At 36.2% G+C, this 22,791-nt stretch overlaps 1 protein-coding gene across 1 annotated transcript; it reads left to right on the top strand.

Moving 5' to 3' along the window:
- Window positions 1-4,991: 4,991 nt before the first annotated feature.
- LOC129942064 (fatty-acid amide hydrolase 2-B-like) lies at window positions 4,992-16,797 on the top strand. The gene is made up of 6 exons (XM_056050861.1): window positions 4,992-5,374; window positions 5,452-5,668; window positions 5,728-6,230; window positions 15,992-16,117; window positions 16,179-16,346; window positions 16,407-16,797. The coding sequence occupies exons 1-6, from the start codon at window positions 5,204-5,206 to the stop codon at window positions 16,686-16,688; spliced, it is 1,467 nt and encodes a 488-aa protein (XP_055906836.1). The 5' UTR covers window positions 4,992-5,203; the 3' UTR covers window positions 16,689-16,797.
- The last annotated feature ends 5,994 nt before the right edge of the window (window positions 16,798-22,791 follow it).

Genomic DNA, 22,791 nt, shown 5'->3' with positions numbered 1-22,791 from the left:
GAGGAGGGCAGGCACCAGGTGGACCAACATCACCACGTGTCAAGCCACAAAAAACATCTGGCCAACACTGGATTTAAAACGTTCAAGGTGCTTGCTCTCTCTAAGCAGATCGCATATAAGCTCGATAATAGGTGTCATAACCGGACACTGTCTAATAGGAAAGCACGCCACGAGACTAGGCGTATTCTCAAATGACTTTTGCAGAAGCTGTATGGACGAGGAAGAGGAAGAAACGGTTCTTCATCTTCTTTGCACATGCCCTGCTCTAGCTCGAAAACGCAAGAATTACCTAGGAGAATTCTTCTTTAACGATCTAAACGATCTAAATCATATCAGTATAATCAGCCTCTCACGTTTCGTAAGGGACTCTAACTGGTTGCATTGAGCTTAGGAGGAAGCCTCAAGATTCATGTGGTATCACAATGGGACAGCCACTATAACCTAACCTAACCTAACCTAATGGAAAATGCATTGAAAGACAAATTTACAACAAAAACAAATACGCCCATTTGTAAGTACCGCACTATTTTCCAGGTGGTGTAGAAATAAACTTCAATAAGTAAATTCTTCTGACATTAAAAAAAAAACTCTATAACTATAAAAGCAAAGTCGATTTATAAATAAGTTAAAAGAAAATAACGAAAACACTTTATTATGAAGTTATAAATCCTCGGTAGCCATCTTGATTTTGCCTACAAGGTAAAGCGAACAGCTGATTTATTGAATTTTGGATGCAAAACTAATAAGTTAATTCTATGTAAAGTGTTAGACAGAGAAATAGCACATACTATTTTGTTTTAGTACACAAAAAAATTTGTACACTATCACAAACTATGCTGCACCAATCTTGATCTTTGGAAATGTACAGTTATTTACACATGTTTATGTATTATTTCAGAAGATTAGATCGCCTTTACTAATGTTTTCAGGCAAAATAAGGGACTTCATTTGTAGTCAACTTAAGTCTTTCAACGTACATTTTGATCAAGGCAATTAGTTAGTTTTTCAAGCATGATGAGCATCGCACATTTGTCTCAGAGGAATATATTCGTATTTCTGTATTTTTCGAAGAAAACGGGCAAAAAGTTACAGTTAATGCGGATCGCTACTGTCACATGATTGAGACCTTCCTCCAACCAAACTTAAATCAATTTACTAGGAACCACAAAGAAGTCTAGTTTTAACAAGATGGAGCCACAGCACACACTCCACGGCGTTCACTTTTAAAATATGGGAGATCTTTTTGCGGAGACCCTGTAAAAAAAACTACCAACAAAATTATTGTCTACAAAACATTCCTCAGGCAAGCTACAAGTCCATCACGATTTATATTTTGTATTCTAAACAAATATTTCTTATTTCTTTTCCAAATTGACAAGGAACCCTTTTAAAGAAAGCATTAAATGAAGTTGTGAAGAAAATAAATAAATAATAAATAAAGTTCAGCTTTCAATTGAATGAGAAATAATTATCAACTGTTATTTTGACAGAAGTAGACTTGAATAATTGATAGTAAAGGAGATTTATCTTCGCTAACTTTCCCGTCAACTTTCCATTAAAATTGGGAAGGTTCAGACAACATAAGGGACTTAATTTGTACAAAACACTCTCCAGGCAAGCTACATGTCAATCAACATTTGTAATTTATACTGTAAAAATATATTACTTATTTCTTTTCCAATTTGACAAGGAACCCTTTTCCACAAAACAAATCATTGAGAAATAAAGTTCAACTTTGAGTTGAATAAATAAACATGTTTCATTTTGACATAAGCTGTCTAGACTTTATAGTTAGGAAGATTTTTCTTGGCTAAAATTCCAGTCAGTAGTACCCGTGGCATGATGAATTGTCACGCGAAAGGTTCGTTTCCTGCCTGTGCCACCTTAAGTTTTATTCACGGGTACTGTATTGCCTCTTGCGAAGAGTTGACAAATTCTCCAAGAGTAATTCTTGTCATGAAAAAGTGCTTTCTCAAATTCGGATTCGGCACATAAACTGTAGGTCCCCTCCATCCCTGCAATTACTCGCAAATAGGAACGTTTGAGAGTTGTAAGTCACTAGGCCCTGGTTCTCTACGGACTGTTGTGCCACCTAATTTATTTATACTTTTAGGTGCCTTATGTCGACTGAAACTGTCATTAATCTTGCCAAATCAAGTAAATTTTATTATAAAGAGGAATTGTAAGAGAAGATATCCAATGAACAATTAAAGTTTAAGCTGTATTCGAGGATTTAAATCAGTATATTTTTTATAGGAAAACACTATTTTTAAATAATACCAAATATTGACAACAAAATTTGTATGTCATGAAAGAACTTGGAAAGCAGTACCTTTTATTCTCACGACATTTAACTCAAAATTTATTTTTTCGTACTTTTTACTATTTTTGGTTTTAGGTTCTTATTTTTCTTTTAAAAACAACAAAATATTGAATTCAATACTCTTACGATAATTAGTCGAAAATCAATTTTTACCAAAAAGTTATTATCTGATTAGCCGATTAGCCTAAAATCCTATTCACACCAAACCCAAAATCGAGTTTTCGGCAAAAAGTTTTCAAAAACCTGAAATTCGAACATTTAAACATTTTCATTTGACATTTAAATTTATTTAACACCGGCTGTCAAATTATATATTTATAAAAAAATTTGTGAGTAAACAAATTATTTGCAAAAATAAAATGAATTCTAACCAATTCAAATTGATTTTAATGTAACACAAGCTCGTCTCGAAGAAGAGTTTCAACTGAAGTTCTAGGGAGACGGGAGGAATAGGGTCAGGACTTGAACCAACAAGAACTACTCACTTGGCTGCAGCTATCCTCTTTGTTTACTTCAACCGGTCCAAGCAATTCACTAAGGAGAAGCTAATTGTCTAGAAAATATATCATAGAATCAACAACAAACAAAACTGTTACAATAAAAAATCATTTAATTTAAATCATTTTCTTCTTCTTTCACAACAAATTCAATCCAAACTACTGAGCTTATGACTATTGCTTCTGTTAACCAAATGTGAATTCAGAATCGCCATATGTATATTGTGTCCGTCCGAGCAACTTAAAGGCGGGGTTGAGAATATTCTGAACGATTTAGTGCCTTAGTATAGGTCCTTATGGCTCGAGCAGAAAAGGTCAATTCCTAGTTCCAGAATTCCAGATTCGTACCAAAATCACACTCATCCAGAGCGATCACTGAAGCAGTAATGATGGGCCGCAATTTCTCCATGACTATCTTTTTGGTTTCTTTCTTTGAGGACTCGCCTGGCTTGTAAAACGGACTCAGGATCTTCTTGATGTTGGCATCGCTGTCCATCAAGGGCGATAGCCCACTTTTGTGGTTTTATTTACTGGAACAACGATTCCCACATTGTGGAATGTTTTGGCGCAAATATTCGTAGCTCGCAGTGACTTAGCCTCCACCAGAGTTTTTCTTTCATACTTATTCTCCTCCATAAATGAACTTATCGCCTTTCTCATATCTCCCAAACCCTTGTAATTGAACTGATTTACCGGAAAGTCTTTTTCCAGGTAGTAAGGGAAAGCTTCGAAAATATTTGTGGCGACGAGTTCGAAGAAGCATCCCTTGGAAACGTTATTACGAACTACGAGTATGAGCAAGTCTTCCTCGTCCGTGGGGTCGTCACGCCAATAGCCATAGTGAATTCCGGTTCCTTGCTTAACAAAGAGCGTTTGAAACTCTGAGGATTATAACAGAACCGCCAGTGCCGCAAATAGTTACCGGGCTTCTATTCTCGACGTTTTTTTGTTGACACGCAGCTCCCCAAAGTTTCCTTTGTTTTCTCTTCCATATTCTGTAAATAGAGAAAAAGCAATAATTTGTTTTGACAGCAGCCATCAGCTGTTTTGTTTACATTAATTTAAGCGCTGAATGCTTCAAAAGGTTTGTTTGTTTAGTTCAACTTTGAATTGCTACTAGATTTCGAGAGGTTATCTAAAATTTGTGGTTTACGAAAACTTGTGGTTTATTAAAAATGGATGGGAAAACTTGATTTTCCGATGCAGGTTTTCGGCTAAGACCGATAATTTTGCAAAAACCGGGGCCTGGACTTGGTGTGAAAAGCCTATAAAACTAAATTTATTTGAAGTCGATGCCGGTACTGGTTCTTTAGATATGGACGACGAAAAATAGTATCCCGAAATAGGACGTAAAAACCTTATGTACACACACTCACCCAAACATCTATCTTAAACTCTTTGCTTTAGACTCTAGGGACTTCAAACGTCAAAAAACGTCAACAATTTTTAATTTGACAAATCAGACCGACTACAATTAGACAACAAATATATTTTGGAAAGTGATACAATAGCCGATTATAATAACTTATAATAAGAAATATCTATCTATTTTAAAAAGACATATCTAATCAAACCGTACTGCATTACTATTATTTTGTATTCGACGACCATGACTTTGCACCTTTCTGAATATAATCGGTCTTTTGTAAATTTATTGCATATAGACCAAAAAGCAGCGACAGACTACCCAAACAAATTACAACAGACACGGTCAGTAATATAAAATAATTGGAGCCTTATAATATAAAACTGCTAGTCTACTTAAATTTTCTACTTAAATTGTTGTTATTCTTCGAAGAAACTAAGATAAGGGCTTTTTTGTTTACTGTTGCTGATGGCCTGAACTTTGTCCCAGGCAAAAAAGCTTCGTCATAGCTGTGTTAAAGTTATCATTTCGACTAAAAACAAAAACAACCTTTATAACTAGTTCCGATGAATAATATCTAACACACGTATCTGTTCTTACTCACCTCGAATAAAATGTTTTATCTTTCTGAACCTTGATTCGCGTGGTGATACCGATGTCCCAACAATTTGCGAATCTTATCCGTAAAATATGGTATCACTTCATCCACAGGTTATCAGCCACGGACTTAGAGAGGCCAGGAGTATTATAAGTACTTGAGCTGCCTTATAGGTACACAGGTTTCGCTTTTGCACTTAGTGTGTCATTTTATATTTAGCTTTTTTCAAGTGTTGTCAAAATAAACAGTCTAGCCGATAAACAAGCTTTATAATAATTATTGACCCTTGATTTGGTTATCGTAAACAGCTATACCGGGATCCGGCTAATTTTATTCATTACCGAATCGACACTCATTGCAGTTACTAGTTTTTTATTCTTGTGATCGTTCCTACCTATAAATAATTTAATTATATTAAAATGCAATATATTTTACGTATTTTGTCTCTAATTTTATATTGGATTGGTTGCAAACTGCAATTTATCATAAAAATGTTTAGTGATATTAAGAGGGAACCAATTCGAGAATTTAAGAGTGAAATTTTAGCCCTTTCGGCTGTTAAACTTGTTGAAAAGCTTAAAGCGTGTGAAGTGCGTATATTCTTTGGCTTTGTTTATAAGTTTAATAAAAGTACATTCTTCTGACCTTGAATATTTGTTTGTTACAGCTCTCTGCGGAAGATCTTTTAAGAGAGTACATTAAACGTGTCAAGGAAGTAAATCCTATTTTAAATGCAGTAGTGGACGATCGGTTTTCGAATGCCCTAGAAGATGCTAAGAAAGCTGATCAAGTTATAAAGCTGACCGCAGACAAAGAAGAACTTTTCAAAAAGTATCCTCTCTTTGGAGTGCCTTTCTCAGTGAAAGAGTCGTGTGCTGTAGAAGGTTAGTTGTTCGTTTTGAATTCTTTCTAGAACAATACAAATAAAAGTTCATCCTTACAGGCTTATCACATGTCGTAGGGAGTCACTATCGCCGTGGTTTAAAGTCCATAGAAGATGGTGCATCAATTTCTCTTCTAAGAGAAGCTGGAGCCATACCACTACTTGTGTCAGCAAATCCCGAATTGTGTGTTAGCTGGGAAACTTTGTCCATGACTCATGGCAGATGTAATAACCCTTACAATTCAGAGTACACTCCTGGTGGATCTTCTGGGGGAGAAGGCTCACTTAATGGAGCTGGAGCGTCGGTCTTTGGAATTGGATCTGATTTTTGCGGATCAATAAGAATTCCAGCTATGTTCAATGGTGTTTATGGACACAAGCCAAGTGGTTACTTGGTTTCACCAAAAGGACATTTTCCGCATACAGAACAGGATGGAATGGATAAGGTGTTGCAAATGGGACCAATGACACGTTTTGTAGAGGATCTTCCACTTCTATTGAATATTATTGCTGGCGAAAATGCATCGAAACTGATCGATGGTGAAGAAATAACAAAAATTAAGGTATGTGTTGTGGATAATATAACTTATTGCAAAAGGTCAAAAATCAATTATCTCTAAGGATTTTAAGAGCTTACGTAAATCAAATCAAAAGACGAGCCGATAAAAACACACGCGAATTTGAAGGCATAATTTTGACAACTTAACCAAAAAATAATACACCTTTTAAAGGTCAATAAGTGTTTTTATTACGTATTTATCGCGCGATTGCTTTATGTTTTTTCCTGCTTTGTTAACTTTTTGCTAACATTTAAAAACACCTACCAGAGAACGGATTTTAAGAAATTATCTAGAATATTTTTGCATCTAATAAGTAACCGTTAAGCATCTTGCACATGAGCTACGAACTGCGAACTGTGGATGTTCTCATATTTTGACTTTTCTTTCAGATGAGCTTTATTCCGATTCGCAGACAGCGACGAATTGTCAATTCAAAATTGCCCTTTTCGACAAACAAAACAAGAGTGGTAAAATTTGTAGGTTAAGTTGAGCGCGAACAATTTATTTGCTGCAGTGTGGATGGTATGTGAAACGCGAATAGAGTTTGACAGTTCGTAGCAACCACACTGCGATTGGTTACTACCAAATTGTATTTACAAAAATTTCTTGTTTCAGAGAACAAAATGCAAATTTTATTATCCAAACATAAGTTAGTGTCAATTGGTTTCATATAATTTAAATGTTGTTTTTGTTTGAAATTGACTTTTGAAATGTGTAAAACAAGTCCATTGGTTCATTCGTTGTTTTCTCTCATGTGCAAGGCCCTTTAGTTAGTTCTGACACTTTTGAGTTTGGAGGGCAATTTAAGTCTGTTTGTGAGACGGATATTCATTAAGCAATGTAACTTCCAGATATCTTAAAACTTTAAAAAGTCTGTTTTATTATTATTAGTTATTATTTATTAACTTGTCGTGCTTTACTGTTAATTAGTCAAAATAAATTATTTTTTAAAATTGTATACATGTACAGTACAAGTCCAAACGCAAAAACCTATGATAAGACAAAAATAAGCTGGAAATAAACTCAATATAGTCTCGATATCGTCAAATAGTTGGTCTGCGGGTCTTAATTTAAATTTTACTATCCCTTTCCCTTGTAAAGGGCTTCTATGCTTGTCAACTAATTTTTGACATTCTTCTCTACCAAAAAATTCCACAAACATTTATAGTTTGAGCTTTAAGTTCTTTAAAAAGAAAGTTTCAATTGGTGTGGTACCCGTGGCATGATGGTTAGTACGTTGCCAGAGGTTTTGGGTTCGATCCCTGCCTATGCCATCTACACTCTTTTCCACGGGTACTGCCTCTTGCGAGGAATTGACAAATTCTCCAAGAGTAATTCTAGCCATGAAAAGTGCTTTCTCAAATTTGCCGTTCGGATTCGGCTTAAAAAACTGTAGGTCCCCTCCATTCCTGATAGAGTACTCGCACGTAGGAATGGTTGAAAGTTGTAAGTCACTAGGCCCTAGTTCTCAATGGACTGTTGCGCCACCCAATTTATTTTATTTTAGTTTCAATTGGTGAAAGGTCACGGCTGCTGGAAGACCATTCCAATAGAGGAATCAATCAATTAATAACCACGTCATTGTAGAACTTGCTATAAGACGATGTAGTCTCAACCGCTAGCTTGAAGTCTTGCTATTGATGGGAGAAGCTCATTTTCTAGGATGTCCCTGTGCTTGGTAGCATTGACAGTTCCATTTAAAAATAAAAATTGGTCAATCATGAGTGTTTCTTAAGGCAATATTTTTTAATAACCTCTTTTGAATTTCTATTGAGACCTTTTCGTTCGTCACATCAGACAAAGTTTAAACCTGGACTCATCACTCCAAATAATGTAATGAATAATAAGTTGTTCAAAGTTGTTTTTCTTTTGACTATGTTTTTAACAAATTAAAACAACTTTAACTTAAAAAAGAGGCTCGGATGCGAACCACACTGATAACTTCAAACCACGTCTGTAAATTTGTCTTGCTCAAAAGTTTGTAGGTTTTCGTGTTGGGTTAAAAAAGTTTTAGTTGAATTATTCTTACAAATTTTTAAATTACCAAGAATATTTTTCATAAAAAGAAATAGTTAAGTTTGAAAATCTAGTTTTGTTAAAAAGATTTTTAGTCGAAAACAAATTGTTACCAATTGGATGAATGCAATTATTTTTGAGAGATCAAGAACCGAACATCAATTTTTACCAAATTTGCGTACTATATTTTGTAGATTCTATTTTTTTAATGAAAAAAACGGACTGTTAGATTTGTATAAAAAAAACTACTGAATATGAAAAACAATATTTTCTGTGAAATAAAAAGAGTTTGAAGATAATATTTTTAATTTTCGAAAGTAGATTTGTATCAAGTTTTAGTATAGTTTTTTTGTTAGATTTTTTTTGTAAAAAAAAAAAACTTTCAATTCGATTTCGCTCAAAAATTTTAATGAATGTTGATATTTTTTTAAAGATATAAGTAGCTTAAAAAAGATATTTAAGTCCAAAATCAATTTTTACCAACTTTTATTAGGTTAGGTTAGGTTAGAGTGGCTGTCTAGATATCATTGACACACGTAGACCTCAAGGGTCCATTGTGATACCACTAATGAGGTTACTCATGGGAGAGTAATGAATTTAAACAAACCATTTTGTGCTTTTAATAAAGTTAGAGAGACGTTTTGTGTCAATATTTGCCAGTTCACTGGTATTATCGAAGAAGGGATTACCGAGAAAGTAATTCCTTCTAATGGAGAGTGCTGGACATGTACATAGAAGGTGTTGGACTGTTTCCTCCTCCTCCTCGTCCATGCAGCTTCTACAGAAGTCATTTGTGTAGACCCCTAGCCTCAGAGCATGTCTACCTATGAGGCAGTGTCCCGTTATTACTCCAATTGTAGAGCTTATACTTTGTCTGCTTAGTGCTATCAAGCCTTTTGACCGTTTTAAGTCAATACTTGGCCATATTTGCTTGGTTGCCAGGCAGGTGGTACTTTGTAACCATCTAGTATTTGTTGTTTCTAAAGCATATTGCTTGAGAAGATATTTGCATGTAGCAAGTGGTGTTCCTATATTATGTTTTTGTCTAACATAAGGCAGAAGTGTTCCGTTTTTGGCGAGCTCATCGGCTTTGCAATTTCCCGGAATGTCTCAGTGGCCCGGCACCCAAATGAGGTGAATGTTAAACTGTTCCGTCATCTCCTTCAGAGATGATTGACAATCGTGGACTGTTCGAGAGTTTGTGGAGACAGACGCGAGAGATTTAAGAGCGGCTTGGCTGTCCGAGAAGATTCGTATATCCTTACAAGATATAACGTTTTCTTTGAGCCAGGATAGTGCTTCTTTATCGCCATTACTTCTGCCTGGAATACACTACATTGATTGGGAAGTCTATAGGATAGACTGAGATTCAGTTGTTCTGAAAAGATACCACTTCCAACTCCGTGATCGGTCTTTGAACCGTCAGTGTAGAAGTGTACCGCATCGTCTTCCAGGGGTCCCTCTTCTTCCCAGGAGGATCTTGAAGGGATGGACACATGGAATCTTTTACCAAATACCATTTTTGGGGTGGTATAGTCTAAGCGATCTGGGATAGATCTGAAATTGTCTAGAATGGTTGTATGTCCAGTATTGTTACTGGTCCATTGAGAGGTGGCTCTAAGCCTTACACATTAGTTGGCAGCCACCTTTTTAGAGAAGATGTCAAGTGTTGTAAGGTTTAAAAGCACTTCCAGTGCTGCGGTTGGTGTTGTGCGAAGTGCTCCTGTGATGCACATACCTGTTGACCGCTGGACTTTAATGAGTTTATTTAGATTTACCATCTTATCCAGTGCGGTCCACCATACGACGGCTCCATAAATGAGTATCGGCCTGATTACCGAAGTGTATAGCCAGTGGGTTATTTTTGGGGAGAAGCCCCATTTTGATCCTATGGCCTTTTTACAAGTAAAAAGCGCTACAGTAGCCTTTTTGACTCTTTCATCAATATTTGCCTTCCAATTTAGTTTTTTGTCTAAAATGAGGCCCAAATATTTAGCTTGGTCGGAAAAGCTTAATGGTATTCCTTTAATCTTGGGTGGGCTAATCTGAGGAATTTTATATCTTCTCGAGAAGAGTATTAATTCTGTTTTGTGTGGGTTGACGTCCAATCCACATTGATTAGCCCATTTAGTTAGCCTGTTTAGGGCATTTTGTAGGAGTTCCGAGAGAACTTGGGGGTGCTTCCCAGATACGGATATCGCAACGTCATCAGCGTAGGCAATCACCTTGAAACCTTCTGTTTCCAATGTTGTAAGTAAGTCGTTTACTACCATGTTCCATAAAAGAGGCGAAAGGACTCCACCTTGGGGAGTGCCTCGATTCACCGATCTGGTGGTAGTAAAACTTCTCATGTTAGAAATTATTGTCCTGCTTTTGAGCATGAGACTTATAAGATCTATGAGTGACTTCTCTAATTTCAGCTTATCCATTGCTGTTGTGATCGCCTGGTAACTGACGTTGTTGAAAGCTCCTTCAATATCTAGGAACGCTACCAGGTTATATTCTTTGTATTCGAGGGAATGTTCAATAGTACGTACCAGTGAGTGAAGTGCTGATTCTACTGATTTTCCTTAGAGTAAGCATGTTGAGCTGTGGAAATGAGACATGGTTTTAAATTATGTCTGATATAAATTTCAATCAATCTTTCCAAGAATTTAAGAAGGAAGGATGATAGGCTGATTGGTCGTAGATCTTTAGGGTTAACGTGTGAGGGTTTCCCTGCTTTGGGAATGAAGACTACTTTTGCCATTCTCCAGGCTTTGGGAATATATCTCAACCTTACACAGCTTGTCAGAATGATTTCCAATGGTGGAATAATCATGTCTGAGCATTTTTGTAGTTCGGCCGGAATGATTCCATCTGGTCCTGGAGATTTATATGGATCAAAGCTGTCTATGGCCCATTGCAGTTTTTCCCGCGTTATTAGATCAACTAAATCGCTTGTAGAAGCTTGAGACTCTGATGTTAAGTCGTTGAGTATGTTAGAACTACCTGGAAAGTGGGTGTCTAATAACAGATTAAGAGATTCTTCATCTGTGATAGTCCACGTGCCTGTTTCTGTCTTTAAAGCACTAGGTATTGTTGGACTTTTTGAGAGAATTTTCCTGAGTCTTGAGGCTTCTGAAGTATTTTCTATTTTACCACAAAAATTTCTCCAAGAAGACCTCTTACTCTTTCTTAATTCTTTTTTATATTGCTTTAGAGCTTGTTTGTATAAGTCCCAGTCAGAAGGAGATCTAGTGTACTTAGATCTGTTGAAGAGTTTACGACAGCTCTTTCTGAATGGTTCTAATTCTTTATGCCACAAATGAGGTTTCTTTTTACCCTTTAAAATGGTTACAGGGCATGAAGATCTCATTGATTCATTTAAGGCTTCGGTGAGATGATTTACAGAAAGGTCTAGTTCATCTTTACTGGAGGAGCTTTTAAGAAGGTTATGATTAAGCAGTTGTGCTAGTACCTCCCTATAACGCTCCCAGTTGGTATTCCGGTGATTTCGAAATCCCGTAGATGTATTTGCTACATCTTTGAGCTCAAACTGAATGTATTTGTGGTCAGAGAAGGAATTCTCTTTTGAGACATGCCAGTTTGAAATCATATTGTGGATCGAGTCAGAGGTAAGTGTAATATCAAGTACCTCTTTCCTATTCTTGGTTACAAATGTGGGTTCATTACCAATATTACTTGTGAGTAGGTTAGTGCTTAGTAAATAATCAAATAAGTACTCACCTCTCTCATTTATATCAGAGCTACCCCATACCGTGTGATGGGCGTTAGCGTCTGAACCAATTAGGAGACCAACTTTTTTCGATTGCGCGTCCGCAATTGCCTTCCTCAAGGTGTTTCCTGGAATTGGGCTGTCGTGGCCAAGGTAGGAGGATATGAGCCAGTAGGTGGCTTTATCTGTTGTTAGGACAGCGGTGGTGGTGTCCTTGTCGCTGTAATTGGGGAATAAAAATATGTTTAAGTCATTTTTTACTAACATGCATGACCTTGGTTCACCTTTCTCCGATGCATATAATATTTTATAGCCAGGAGTCCTGAGACCTCTGATGATGGAGTTTGAGACCCACGGCTCCTGTATTAAGACGATGTCTTCCTTGTTCATATGCAGTCGGAGTATCATGTTGTTCGTGGCCATGATGGCGTGATGGAGATTAATCTGTACTAATCGCAGCATTGCTACTATTAGTCAGATCAACCTCCACCACTGTTTTGTCGGCGTTTTCCTCGTCTGAGGAGGACCTAAGCAGGTCTTCCTCACTCTGGGTGATGCCTAAGGTGGCGTCTTCAGTCTCCATGTCGGAGTTACTGTCGACTTTAGTTTTAGCCTCCACGTCGGATGGCTTATTTGGGGCAGTGGATGTCGATGGTACCACTTTTGGTGTTGCATCGACCTCCATTTTCGTTGCCAATGAATCGCTTCCCTCCGCTGAAGAGGCTTCTGTGGGGGGCGTGTTTAGCGTATCTTCATCTTTTTTATATATACGCATCATGATTTCATCGAAACCATACCTAATCACACCTTTGGTCGCGGCCAGTGGAGCCAGTGATTCCCTATTGATCAGCACGAGAGCCGATCTATAGTGACCCACTGTCTCCTTCTCAACCTTTGGTACTTTCCAGTCGTGAGTAGGCAGGTCCGGATTACTTGTTTTGATCAGTTTCATGATCATGTCTGGACAGTTGTGAAGAGCCGGGACCATTATACGTGCTCTTGGCCGGCAAGGAATATTCTCCCTTGCAACAACCTCGAGCTTGGCACCCGGCCAGACTTCTGGCAAGCCATTGACAGCAGCCCTGTATAGATCGAAAGATCTCTGATCACCACAGGCGATGAGTTTGATACGATTTTGGTACCATCCTGCATCGGCTGTATCTGGGAGAGGCCCCGGATTTTCCTCGATAACAGATAAAAATCTGAAACCGAGGTGAGCCTTGACCTCTGCCGAATGATCATGAGAGATGTTACCATCCACATGACTCCTGTCAATGACCACGGCAATGATCTTACCTTTGAGCGCGTCGCTGAACTATGTCCGTGTGTCACAGATGTGGGTCCACCTCCAGATTTAATCGCTACCGATGCCAATCCGGGTGTGCCCTCACCCTTTGAGTCAATTCCACATGTCGCAGATTTTGTCACTCCGGATGGGGTGTCCCTTTTTGGGGTCGCTTGCGACGTCCTAGCAGGAGCGGGGAAGAGGTGGGGTGTGAAATTTCCGCCATTGGGACTGCCGAGCGTCACAGCAGTTCCACTGACGGGTAATTCCTTCAAGTAAAGGTTGCGGCTAGTAGAGGGAGAAGGACTCTCGCCACTAGTTGCAACCACAGGGTTGACAACACGTTCACACACCTGATTTGGCTCGACAGCCTTTTCAGGTGATGTGACCGCATTGGCAGCCTTGGTGCGATTTTTTTGTTTTATAATTGTTTTGTTTGTTTGTTTATTTTTAAATTTTTTCATTGTATTCCCACGAGTAAAGCGGAAAGACGGTCAGCCCCGGCAGAGCCGCTTGCCGGGGTAAGGCAGAAATATGACGGACCTTGCCACAGCATCCGAAAGAGCTCGTTAACGGCTGGTTTATCCCCCAGCCTTTCATTCTTCGGCACGGTTTTCGTTGCACTATTGAGGAGTTACAACAATTCAGCGATCCAACTCAACCTTAGCTAATCACCATCCTGCCAAAAACGCACAGGACTACTGTGGTGATCATTGCCCGCCTGGCACCCACTTGGAGGGTTTGAATGAGGATTTTGCCGGGCACCAACTTTTATTAATTTTTTTTAAAAAAAAACTATCACTTCGATTTTTCTCCAAATGTTACTGACTGTTGAAAACAATATTTTTTAAAATATAAAAGTAGTTTAAAGCCAATATCTCAAAGTTTTGAAAAGATATTTGAGTCGAAAATCAATTTTTACCAACTTTAAGTAATGTTGTTTTTAGGTTTTTATTTTTTATAAAAAAAAACTATCAATTTGATTTTTCTCAAAATATTACCAGATATTAAGAACGTTATTTATCGTTGCACAAAATTGGTTTAGAGATGAAGTCATTTTTATTCGTAAAATTATCGAGGTGACAATTTTTTTTAATTTATAAAAAACAGTTAATTGGAAATTTTCCAAAAATATACTTGTTTGGTATCACGTTACATAAATTGAATAAATATAAAATTTAATTCAAGTCTCTAGCGTCATTGGTTCGTGAGATATTTAGAGTTAACCAAAATTTTCTTTTTTTTTAACTGCTATGGTAAAAAAGCCGCCCACACAATTTTCTTGAAAGCCCTTTTCTGCATCTTTCTGCCTTATTATATGTGTAACAAAATTAATTCGAATTTGATATCTCTTCTGGTTCTTCGCGAACGTACAGATGTACGGACGTACGAACGTACGTACGTACACACGCACGCACAGACATCTTTCTAAAAATCTTTTGTTTCTACTCTAGGGACCTTGTCAATTTGATAAATCAGACCCATTACAATTACTTCCTATGGGAAGTTAATCTAAAACAAACTTTTTAAAATTTTGCTCCATAATTTGACGTCGATTTTCTTAAAGACCCCTCAATCTCGAAGTTTCGCAATAGTTGAGCGGCCCGTTTTAGACGAACTTTCACATCTTCTATCTTTTTGAAATTTGAATTAATGTTTTGAATTGGTGATCCAGGTAAATTGAATTCTTTTGCGATTTGTAGCTTCGTTTTATTAATATCGGTTAGGTTACTAAAAACCTATTTAAATCGTGGCAACCTAACTTTGTTGCAGCCTACAGAGGGTAGGCCAACTATTATGCTCTCATCTTTATTTGAGACAATTTAATGCTGTATCGTACAATTTACTTTTTAAAAATAATTTATTACATTGAAAAAAAAAACGAACATTTAAACAAAAACAACTTGGGACAGAAAATTCCGGTGTATAAAAAGGTTTAATCTGTTAATTGATAAACAGACCAATTATTTTGCGTTTGGGTCATATAAACCATAAAACGACAAAATTTAAATTGTCACAACTAATAAATTTCAACTTGTGCAATTACTAACTTTAGGTTGCTGTATATTCTCTTCCTAAATTGTTATTATGTGAACTTACAGAACCTGTTTTGCTGAAAGATTAAAATGTAATGGTTTTGGTATTTTCTTTTGTTCTTTTCGTTTAATAGTAAGGCCATCTTTGGCCATTATCACAGCCCGTTATCAACACACGCATCGATTCGACAAGTTTATTTATGTGAAAGACGAGGGTATCACTCTCCCCAAATTCGCTGACCTTCATTTGATTACTTGAGTTGCAGTTTTGTGGCATTCTTTCCACAATAGCTCAATGGTATTGAGATCCGGTGACTGCGGTCTTAAGCTGGTTTCTGGCATAAGAGAGCGATCACTCTTTTACAAAAACAAAGGATGTTTGTTTAGGATCGTTATTTTGTTGAAAGTGAAATGTCGTCGTCAAATTCAGAATTTCTGCAGATTAAAGCATGTTTCTTATAAGATATCCAAAAATATTTGTCTGTCCATAATTATGTCAATTAATTCAAAGGTTTCCATTCCACTTGCAGCCATATACCTCTACAATGTTTAATCAAAGTTTAAGACTCAAATAGGTTAATTCAAATATAATAATACAAAAGTAAAAAGATTTCACCAAAAACGTTGCATCTTAAAGATTTAAAATAACTAAATATTAGTTTTCATATGAGTGTACTTTTAATTTTGGGAGTAACTGTATCTAACCTAAGTGTTAATTACTTTTGAACTTTTCCAGCTTGAAATTGAAGAACTTGACGACATTATGGAAATTGTAGCTGCCAGATTATCTTTATTTGTACCACCAAATATACATACAAATTTAACAAATCCTGATGTAAGATATTACAAATTAAAAAAGTAGTAAGAAATTATTTAAAAGTCTCTTTTGTTTGTAGGAAAAAACAACAACTCTGGCTGAGTTAGGAAAACATTTCAAGGGAAAACCTCTGCACACGATTTCAGCCTTATATTTTCAAGCTCTCTACGACTTTAGTCACACGATTCCAATTTTCCGCAAGGATTACTATATGAAGAGACTAGATGACCTCGAATCAAAATTGAAGGTATTTTAAAATAATTAGGAATTTTAAAGACAAATATTTGATCAAATTAATTTTGTTTAGGAAAAATTGGGTAATAATGGGGTGCTTTTATTTCCCACCTTCCATCGATCGGCATTTTTACACAATACTTCAATCATTCATTCTCCGGCTGTTGTGCTTACGGGGATCTTTAATGTCTTAGGCTTTCCTGCCTTACAGGTGCCGATGGGTTTGAATAAAAAGGGATTACCCATTGGATTCCAAATTGTGGCTGCTCCTTTTGCAGATAAAAATTGTTTTAAGGTTGCTGCAGAGCTCGAAAAAGTTTTCGGTGGATGGGTTCCTCCATCGCCATCAATATAAACCATCAACAATGTTTTCAACATATTTATGTAATTAACTGCTTTAATTTAATGTATTTATAAATTAATTTAAAATAAGATGTCGATCAAATAGAATATTTTTTATACCACGCGAATGTTTTTGATTGCTTTATGGTTTTCATAATGTTTAAAGTCCCTACTGCTGGCAAGATGTCAGATTTTTCTATAGTTCTATAGATGTCAGATTTGTCTATAGATTAGTAAGTACTTTGCCTATAGCAGATATGGACGTCTTAGCTGTCACGTTGATGTCATATTTTCATTAACGCTACTAGCTTTTCTGAATGTTTTGCGGAAATAGGGAGGAACTTGATTTTTGTATAATAGGTGATCGTTTTTTTTTTTTAAAGAAGCTTGTAACGGCCTAAAAAAAAAGAAGAGGTTTTAGAAAAAAATATTATTTTTGCCAACAAATCAAAAGCAAAGGGGCGAGCTAAGCTTATTATGTGGAATCATTTTTGAGGGGACTTATCCATAAGTTGACGAGAAATGTCGCCAATTACAGAAGCATCAGTCTCCTAAACATTGCATATACGATCTTTTCTGCGGTATTATGTGAAGGTCTAAAGTCGTTAGTCAACAACCTAATAGGTCCTGATCAGTGTGACTGCAGACCAGAAAAGCCCATCATTGACAAAATATTCACACTACGGCAGATCTTGAAAAAAAAACCCAGGAACTTCAAATCGATACCCACCATCGCTTTATCGGTTTTAAAGCCGCGATTGAAAGCATCTATAGGGAAGAGCTTTACAGAGCAATGTCTAGTTCTGGTATCAGTGTTAAACTTATCCCTTTGTGCAGAATAACGATGAAGAATGCACGCAGTTCTATCAAGGGCGGAAAAGATCCCACCGATGCATTTGATGTCAAAACAGTCTTTGAGACAAGGTAATGGACAAGGCTGCCATGCGGCTTCTTTAACATCGTTCTTAAAAAACTGTGCAAAAATCAACCATCAACACTAGAGGCACAATATTCCAAAGCTCCATCCAATTACTCCGATACGCCAAAGAATCATGTTTAATTGGAAGATCGAAGCGTGATGTCAGTGTAGCGTTTTTAAGCATTTTGAGAAGATGGGTTTAGCAGTCAATGAGGGCACGACCAAATATATGTCGTCATCAAAAAAAGGAAATCGTACGACGACAACGTTTTGGACAAAACGTTACCATGGACAGCTATATCTACCTAGACAACGCTATTTATTCACCCAACGACACCAGCGCTGAAATCAAACACTTGCAAATCGCTTTGGACTTAAAAGGCAATTCAAAAGTAAAGTTAAAAGAATCCAATCCCGAGGGAACGGCCCGGGTCTCTCACACACATTGCGTAGTACCCAGGAGTCCTGATTCCTCGAAAAACGGATCCCACAATCCATGGCTCTTGGATCAGGACAATGTCGTTCCCGTTTCTTGCCAGACGTAGAAGAAGTGAATCCGAGGCCTTTAATGTATACTAACTGCAGCATTTTGGTTACAATTAGGCACATCAACCTCCACCACGGTTTTCTTCTGATTCTCTGAGTCTGACGATGACCCCAATTGTTCGCCCTCGCTCAGAAGAATCATGTTTAGGTCGTCCTCAGTCTCCATTAAGGATGGATTGTCTTCGACTTTTCACCTTCGGTTGATGTAGAAGGCCCGCTATCCGTGATAACCTCATCTTTTTTGCAAATTCGAATTCTGATGGATTCGAAGCCATAGTCTATAGAGTCATTGGTCAAGGCTAGAGGAGCCAAGGATTCTTTATTGCGTACCACAATGGCTCTCCTATAAAGACCCTTCACTTCCTCTAGCTTTACTATCTTCAAGTTATGCGTCGGAAGGGATGGATTACAAACTTTGATCATCTCGATATTGTCCTCGATACCAGCAGGTTCGATTGGAATCCAAATGAGGGCTTTAGGTCTGCTAGGAATGTCTTCCTTAGCGACAACCTCGAACTTCACACCTGGCCAAACTTCACCAAACCGGCTGGCAGCGAGCTTGTATAAGTCACAAGACCTCTGGTCGCCACAAACCATGAGTTTGATATGACTCTGGTGCCAACCCCATCGCTTGCCAAAGAAGTGGACCTGGAAGGTTTTTAAAATGCTTTAAAAACCACCCGAGAGCTTATCCTTGACCAGTTGTCAACGATCAGCCGATATTACGCGATCATCATCGCTCCTGTCAATGGCCGCAACCACGACTTTGCCCTTCGTGACGTCACTGAAACTGGCATGTTTCCTGATAGGATTGGTATTGTGCACACGCAGACCGTTTTGTTGTCGGTATGGCCCCCTCAAGAGACCTTTAACGTTTAGACGTAGAGTCTTTACTGGTCCTTGTTGCAGCAAGAACACTGTTTGCCCATTCAACGCAAACGGTTTGCTGCGGTGTCCTTTCAGCCTCCAATGATGCACCAGAGGCCTTTAAGATTTTCGCAGGTTGTCGCCTTTTTCGATATAGGCTTTTTGAGTGTTTCCTTTTTCCATTTCTAGAATGTACTATTCACAACCCTGCCACATACTGGAATTAGGTATCGCTACATTTCTACTCTTGTTGCTTCCAACAGCAGACGGAGGTCCATAAATTGCCACTACTCACTTCTCTGTGTTGGCTGCAGGAGATACGGCAACGGGCTTTGACGCCAAACTGCCGCCCGGTCTTGAAGAGATACCGGTCTCATCATTTTTTTCTTTGTTGTTATTATTTTTGTTTGGTCCGACGCGTCGCGAAGGAGAGGTCCGCCTGTACAGAGATTGGCATACACAGTTAAGGCTAGTTAATCCGGAGGTCGCCAGGTATACGGATACTCCGTTAGAGACTGAGCTATTTTTTGATTTGGGCCCCAGTCAGGCTGATCATCGGCACGGGTCGTTTAACACCTTAGATCCAGCCCAATAAAGATAAGAAATGGTTGGAAATAAAGAGATAGGGCAAGGAGCCAGTTGATGTTACGAACATCATTCTGATATGTAAGGAAATTAAAATTAGGATCGGTAAACAGCAATTGAGCTAGGTTACCTAGGATGAGAAGGAGCACCGGAGAAAGTAGCGCTGTCAGCTTTTTCGCCATTACAAAGTGGGAGGTGCGATGGCAGTTGGTGACATAAACGTTGGCTTGTATGCATTGTTTATGTGGGAAGGGTTTTTAGTCCTTTAGTTTCAGGACTCATCTGGAGAAAATTCTCGACAATCCATCTTAAGTAAGTAAGTAAGTTGACAATAATTCATTTTATGAATACTTTTTTTTTTCCTTAAAATTTCCCTGTCAGCTGCTTAACTCATTAAACTTTACATCTGTACAGAAATTTAATTTCAAATGACAATCATTGTCAGCTATTGTCAAATGTCTTAAACAATCATCAGATAACCTTAAACCTCAACTGAGAATGGCTGATAATGATATTTCTGGAAAATTATCACTGAGGATTGTGAGTTCACACTTTGATATGACACTTGAAACACAGCTTTTTCTTAGCTTTAAATATTAGTTCACATGCAATCTGTCCTATGCTAATTCCTAAAAAATGGTTGTCCTAAATTGTAATCTTAAATTATTTACATATGTAAGTTTGTTTTAAGATAATAAAAAGTTGTTTGTTAACAGCACCCACTTGTGTACGAGTATGTAATCCTTTATGTACCACATACATAATTTTAGTATAAACCGAAAACAAGTTAGCCCACTAATATAGAATCTTCTTAGGCAATTCAACTTTTACAAAGAATGCGAACGCTTTTTTTTATCCACTTCCAAAAGCGACAACGTTTATAACCAACTGTAGACGCCAACATTGAATAAAAAAAAAAAACAACATTTTGCAAAGAACATTAAACTAAAACACTTCCATTGTTATCAAGCATTCATATACTGAATTCCTCAGAAAGTCAAGTACCCGACTGCTGCACTTTACAACCAGTTGTTGTTGTTGCATTAAATTGTAAGCTAACATTTTGTTTAATGTTCGTACATATTTTATGCGGTTCAACCTACCAAACCTGTCTGTCTTCAAAATAGTAGAAGTAAGCTATCATTATTATTTACCGGTGTCTGGTTAAAGTAGAATTAAAAACAAAACCTAACGAATGTCGTATTATGGCCAACATTTTTGTGCATCACACTCAAAAAAATAAACTAATAAAATACTTTAAAAATGTAGTTTAAGTTTAAGTTTAAGTTTAAGTTTAAGTTTAAGTTTAAGTTTAAGTTTAAGTTTAAGTTTAAGTTTAAGTTTAAGTTTAAGTTTAAGTTTAAGTTTAAGTTTAAGTTTAAGTTTAAGTTTAAGTTTAAGTTTAAGTTTAAGTTTAAGTTTAAGTTTAAGTTTAAGTTTAAGTTTAAGTTTAAGTTTAAGTTTAAGTTTAAGTTTAAGTTTAAGTTTAAGTTTAAGTTTAAGTTTAAGTTTAAGTTTAAGTTTAAGTTTAAGTTTAAGTTTAAGTTTAAGTTTAAGTTTAAGTTTAAGTTTAAGTTTAAGTTTAAGTTTAAGTTTAAGTTTAAGTTTAAGTTTAAGTTTAAGTTTAAGTTTAAGTTTAAGTTTAAGTTTAAGTTTAAGTTTAAGTTTAAGTTTAAGTTTAAGTTTAAGTTTAAGTTTAAGTTTAAGTTTAAGTTTAAGTTTAAGTTTAAGTTTAAGTTTAAGTTTAAGTTTAAGTTTAAGTTTAAGTTTAAGTTTAAGTTTAAGTTTAAGTTTAAGTTTAAGTTTAAGTTTAAGTTTCAGTTTAAGTTTAAGTTTAAGTTTAAGTTTAAGTTTAAGTTTAAGTTTAAGTTTAAGTTTAAGTTTAAGTTTAAGTTTAAGTTTAAGTTTAAGTTTAAGTTTAAGTTTAAGTTTAAGTTTAAGTTTAAGTTTAAGTTTAAGTTTAAGTTTAAGTTTAAGTTTAAGTTTAAGTTTAAGTTTAAGTTTAAGTTTAAGTTTAAGTTTAAGTTTAAGTTTAAGTTTAAGTTTAAGTTTAAGTTTAAGTTTAAGTTTAAGTTTAAGTTTAAGTTTAAGTTTAAGTTTAAGTTTAAGTTTAAGTTTAAGTTTAAGTTTAAGTTTAAGTTTAAGTTTAAGTTTAAGTTTAAGTTTAAGTTTAAGTTTAAGTTTAAGTTTAAGTTTAAGTTTAAGTTTAAGTTTAAGTTTAAGTTTAAGTTTAAGTTTAAGTTTAAGTTTAAAATAATGAAAGCCAAATAAAAACCCAATTCTTTTTTCCAGTGCAATCGCTGTCTACAATATTCTGCATGTGTTCACGTAGATAATTCTCTATTACAAACGAATCAGTTGTTTTCATAACCATATCCAATCCATTTGGTTTCTGCAATAAAAGCTTTCTTGAATGACCTTCTTAGGTCGTTGCTGGCTCTCTTCCTGAGGCCTTAGCAGTGAGCAGCCAGTTATCCTGAAGCCTAAAACCTGAGACTCTTGTCAATCCGGTTGTTTTTGGTGTTTTACGAGTATACCATTTTAGTGGAGTGTAGTTATTTCAATTGCTTGTTTTGGAGTATAGCAAGTCAACAAAAATAATTCAATCTTATGAGCGATTATAAATCAATCTTATTTTATTTTTGATCGTTCTTTGTTGTGGCTTTATGAAATATAAGAAGAAAAAAAGTATCGGTGACATGAATATGTCTACCTGTTTGGTAGCAAACTATATTCGAAATATAATGCGTAGAAATATTTATTCTTTTTCTATTCTTTTTTATAATTATTCTCAGGTATTGGAAATGAAGCTTTTTCACATTTCCTTAAGGTGTCTTTAGCTTTTATGCGTAAACTTTGATATAATTAATTTTATATCTTAGTTAGAGCAGGAATCAAGGCTTCAGGCATGTGTTCATAATTATTGAAAAGTTGACAAATATAACTTAGGGTATATTCAATTATTTAGAGCGTAACTTATTTAATTTGTAGAGTTATTTGAATAAAGCCTTTTTATCTTGATGTCATCATTATTCAGCTTATTGAACATCTTAGTCACTATATAAAGTCGAATCTTGATTTTGTTGTTTGATTTTGAGAGGTTCAATGACATCTTAAGATTACCTACAAAAATGACGTTAATAAAAATTAAATATTAAAATAAAAAGAATAAGTCTGTTAATATTAATATGTTTTTGTT

This window comes from Eupeodes corollae, chromosome 1, assembly GCF_945859685.1.
Source record: "Eupeodes corollae chromosome 1, idEupCoro1.1, whole genome shotgun sequence".
Classification (NCBI taxonomy): Eukaryota; Metazoa; Arthropoda; class Insecta; order Diptera; family Syrphidae; genus Eupeodes; species Eupeodes corollae.
Note: the sequence above shows the minus strand (reverse complement) of the source record. Positions and strands in the feature narration are given on the sequence as shown.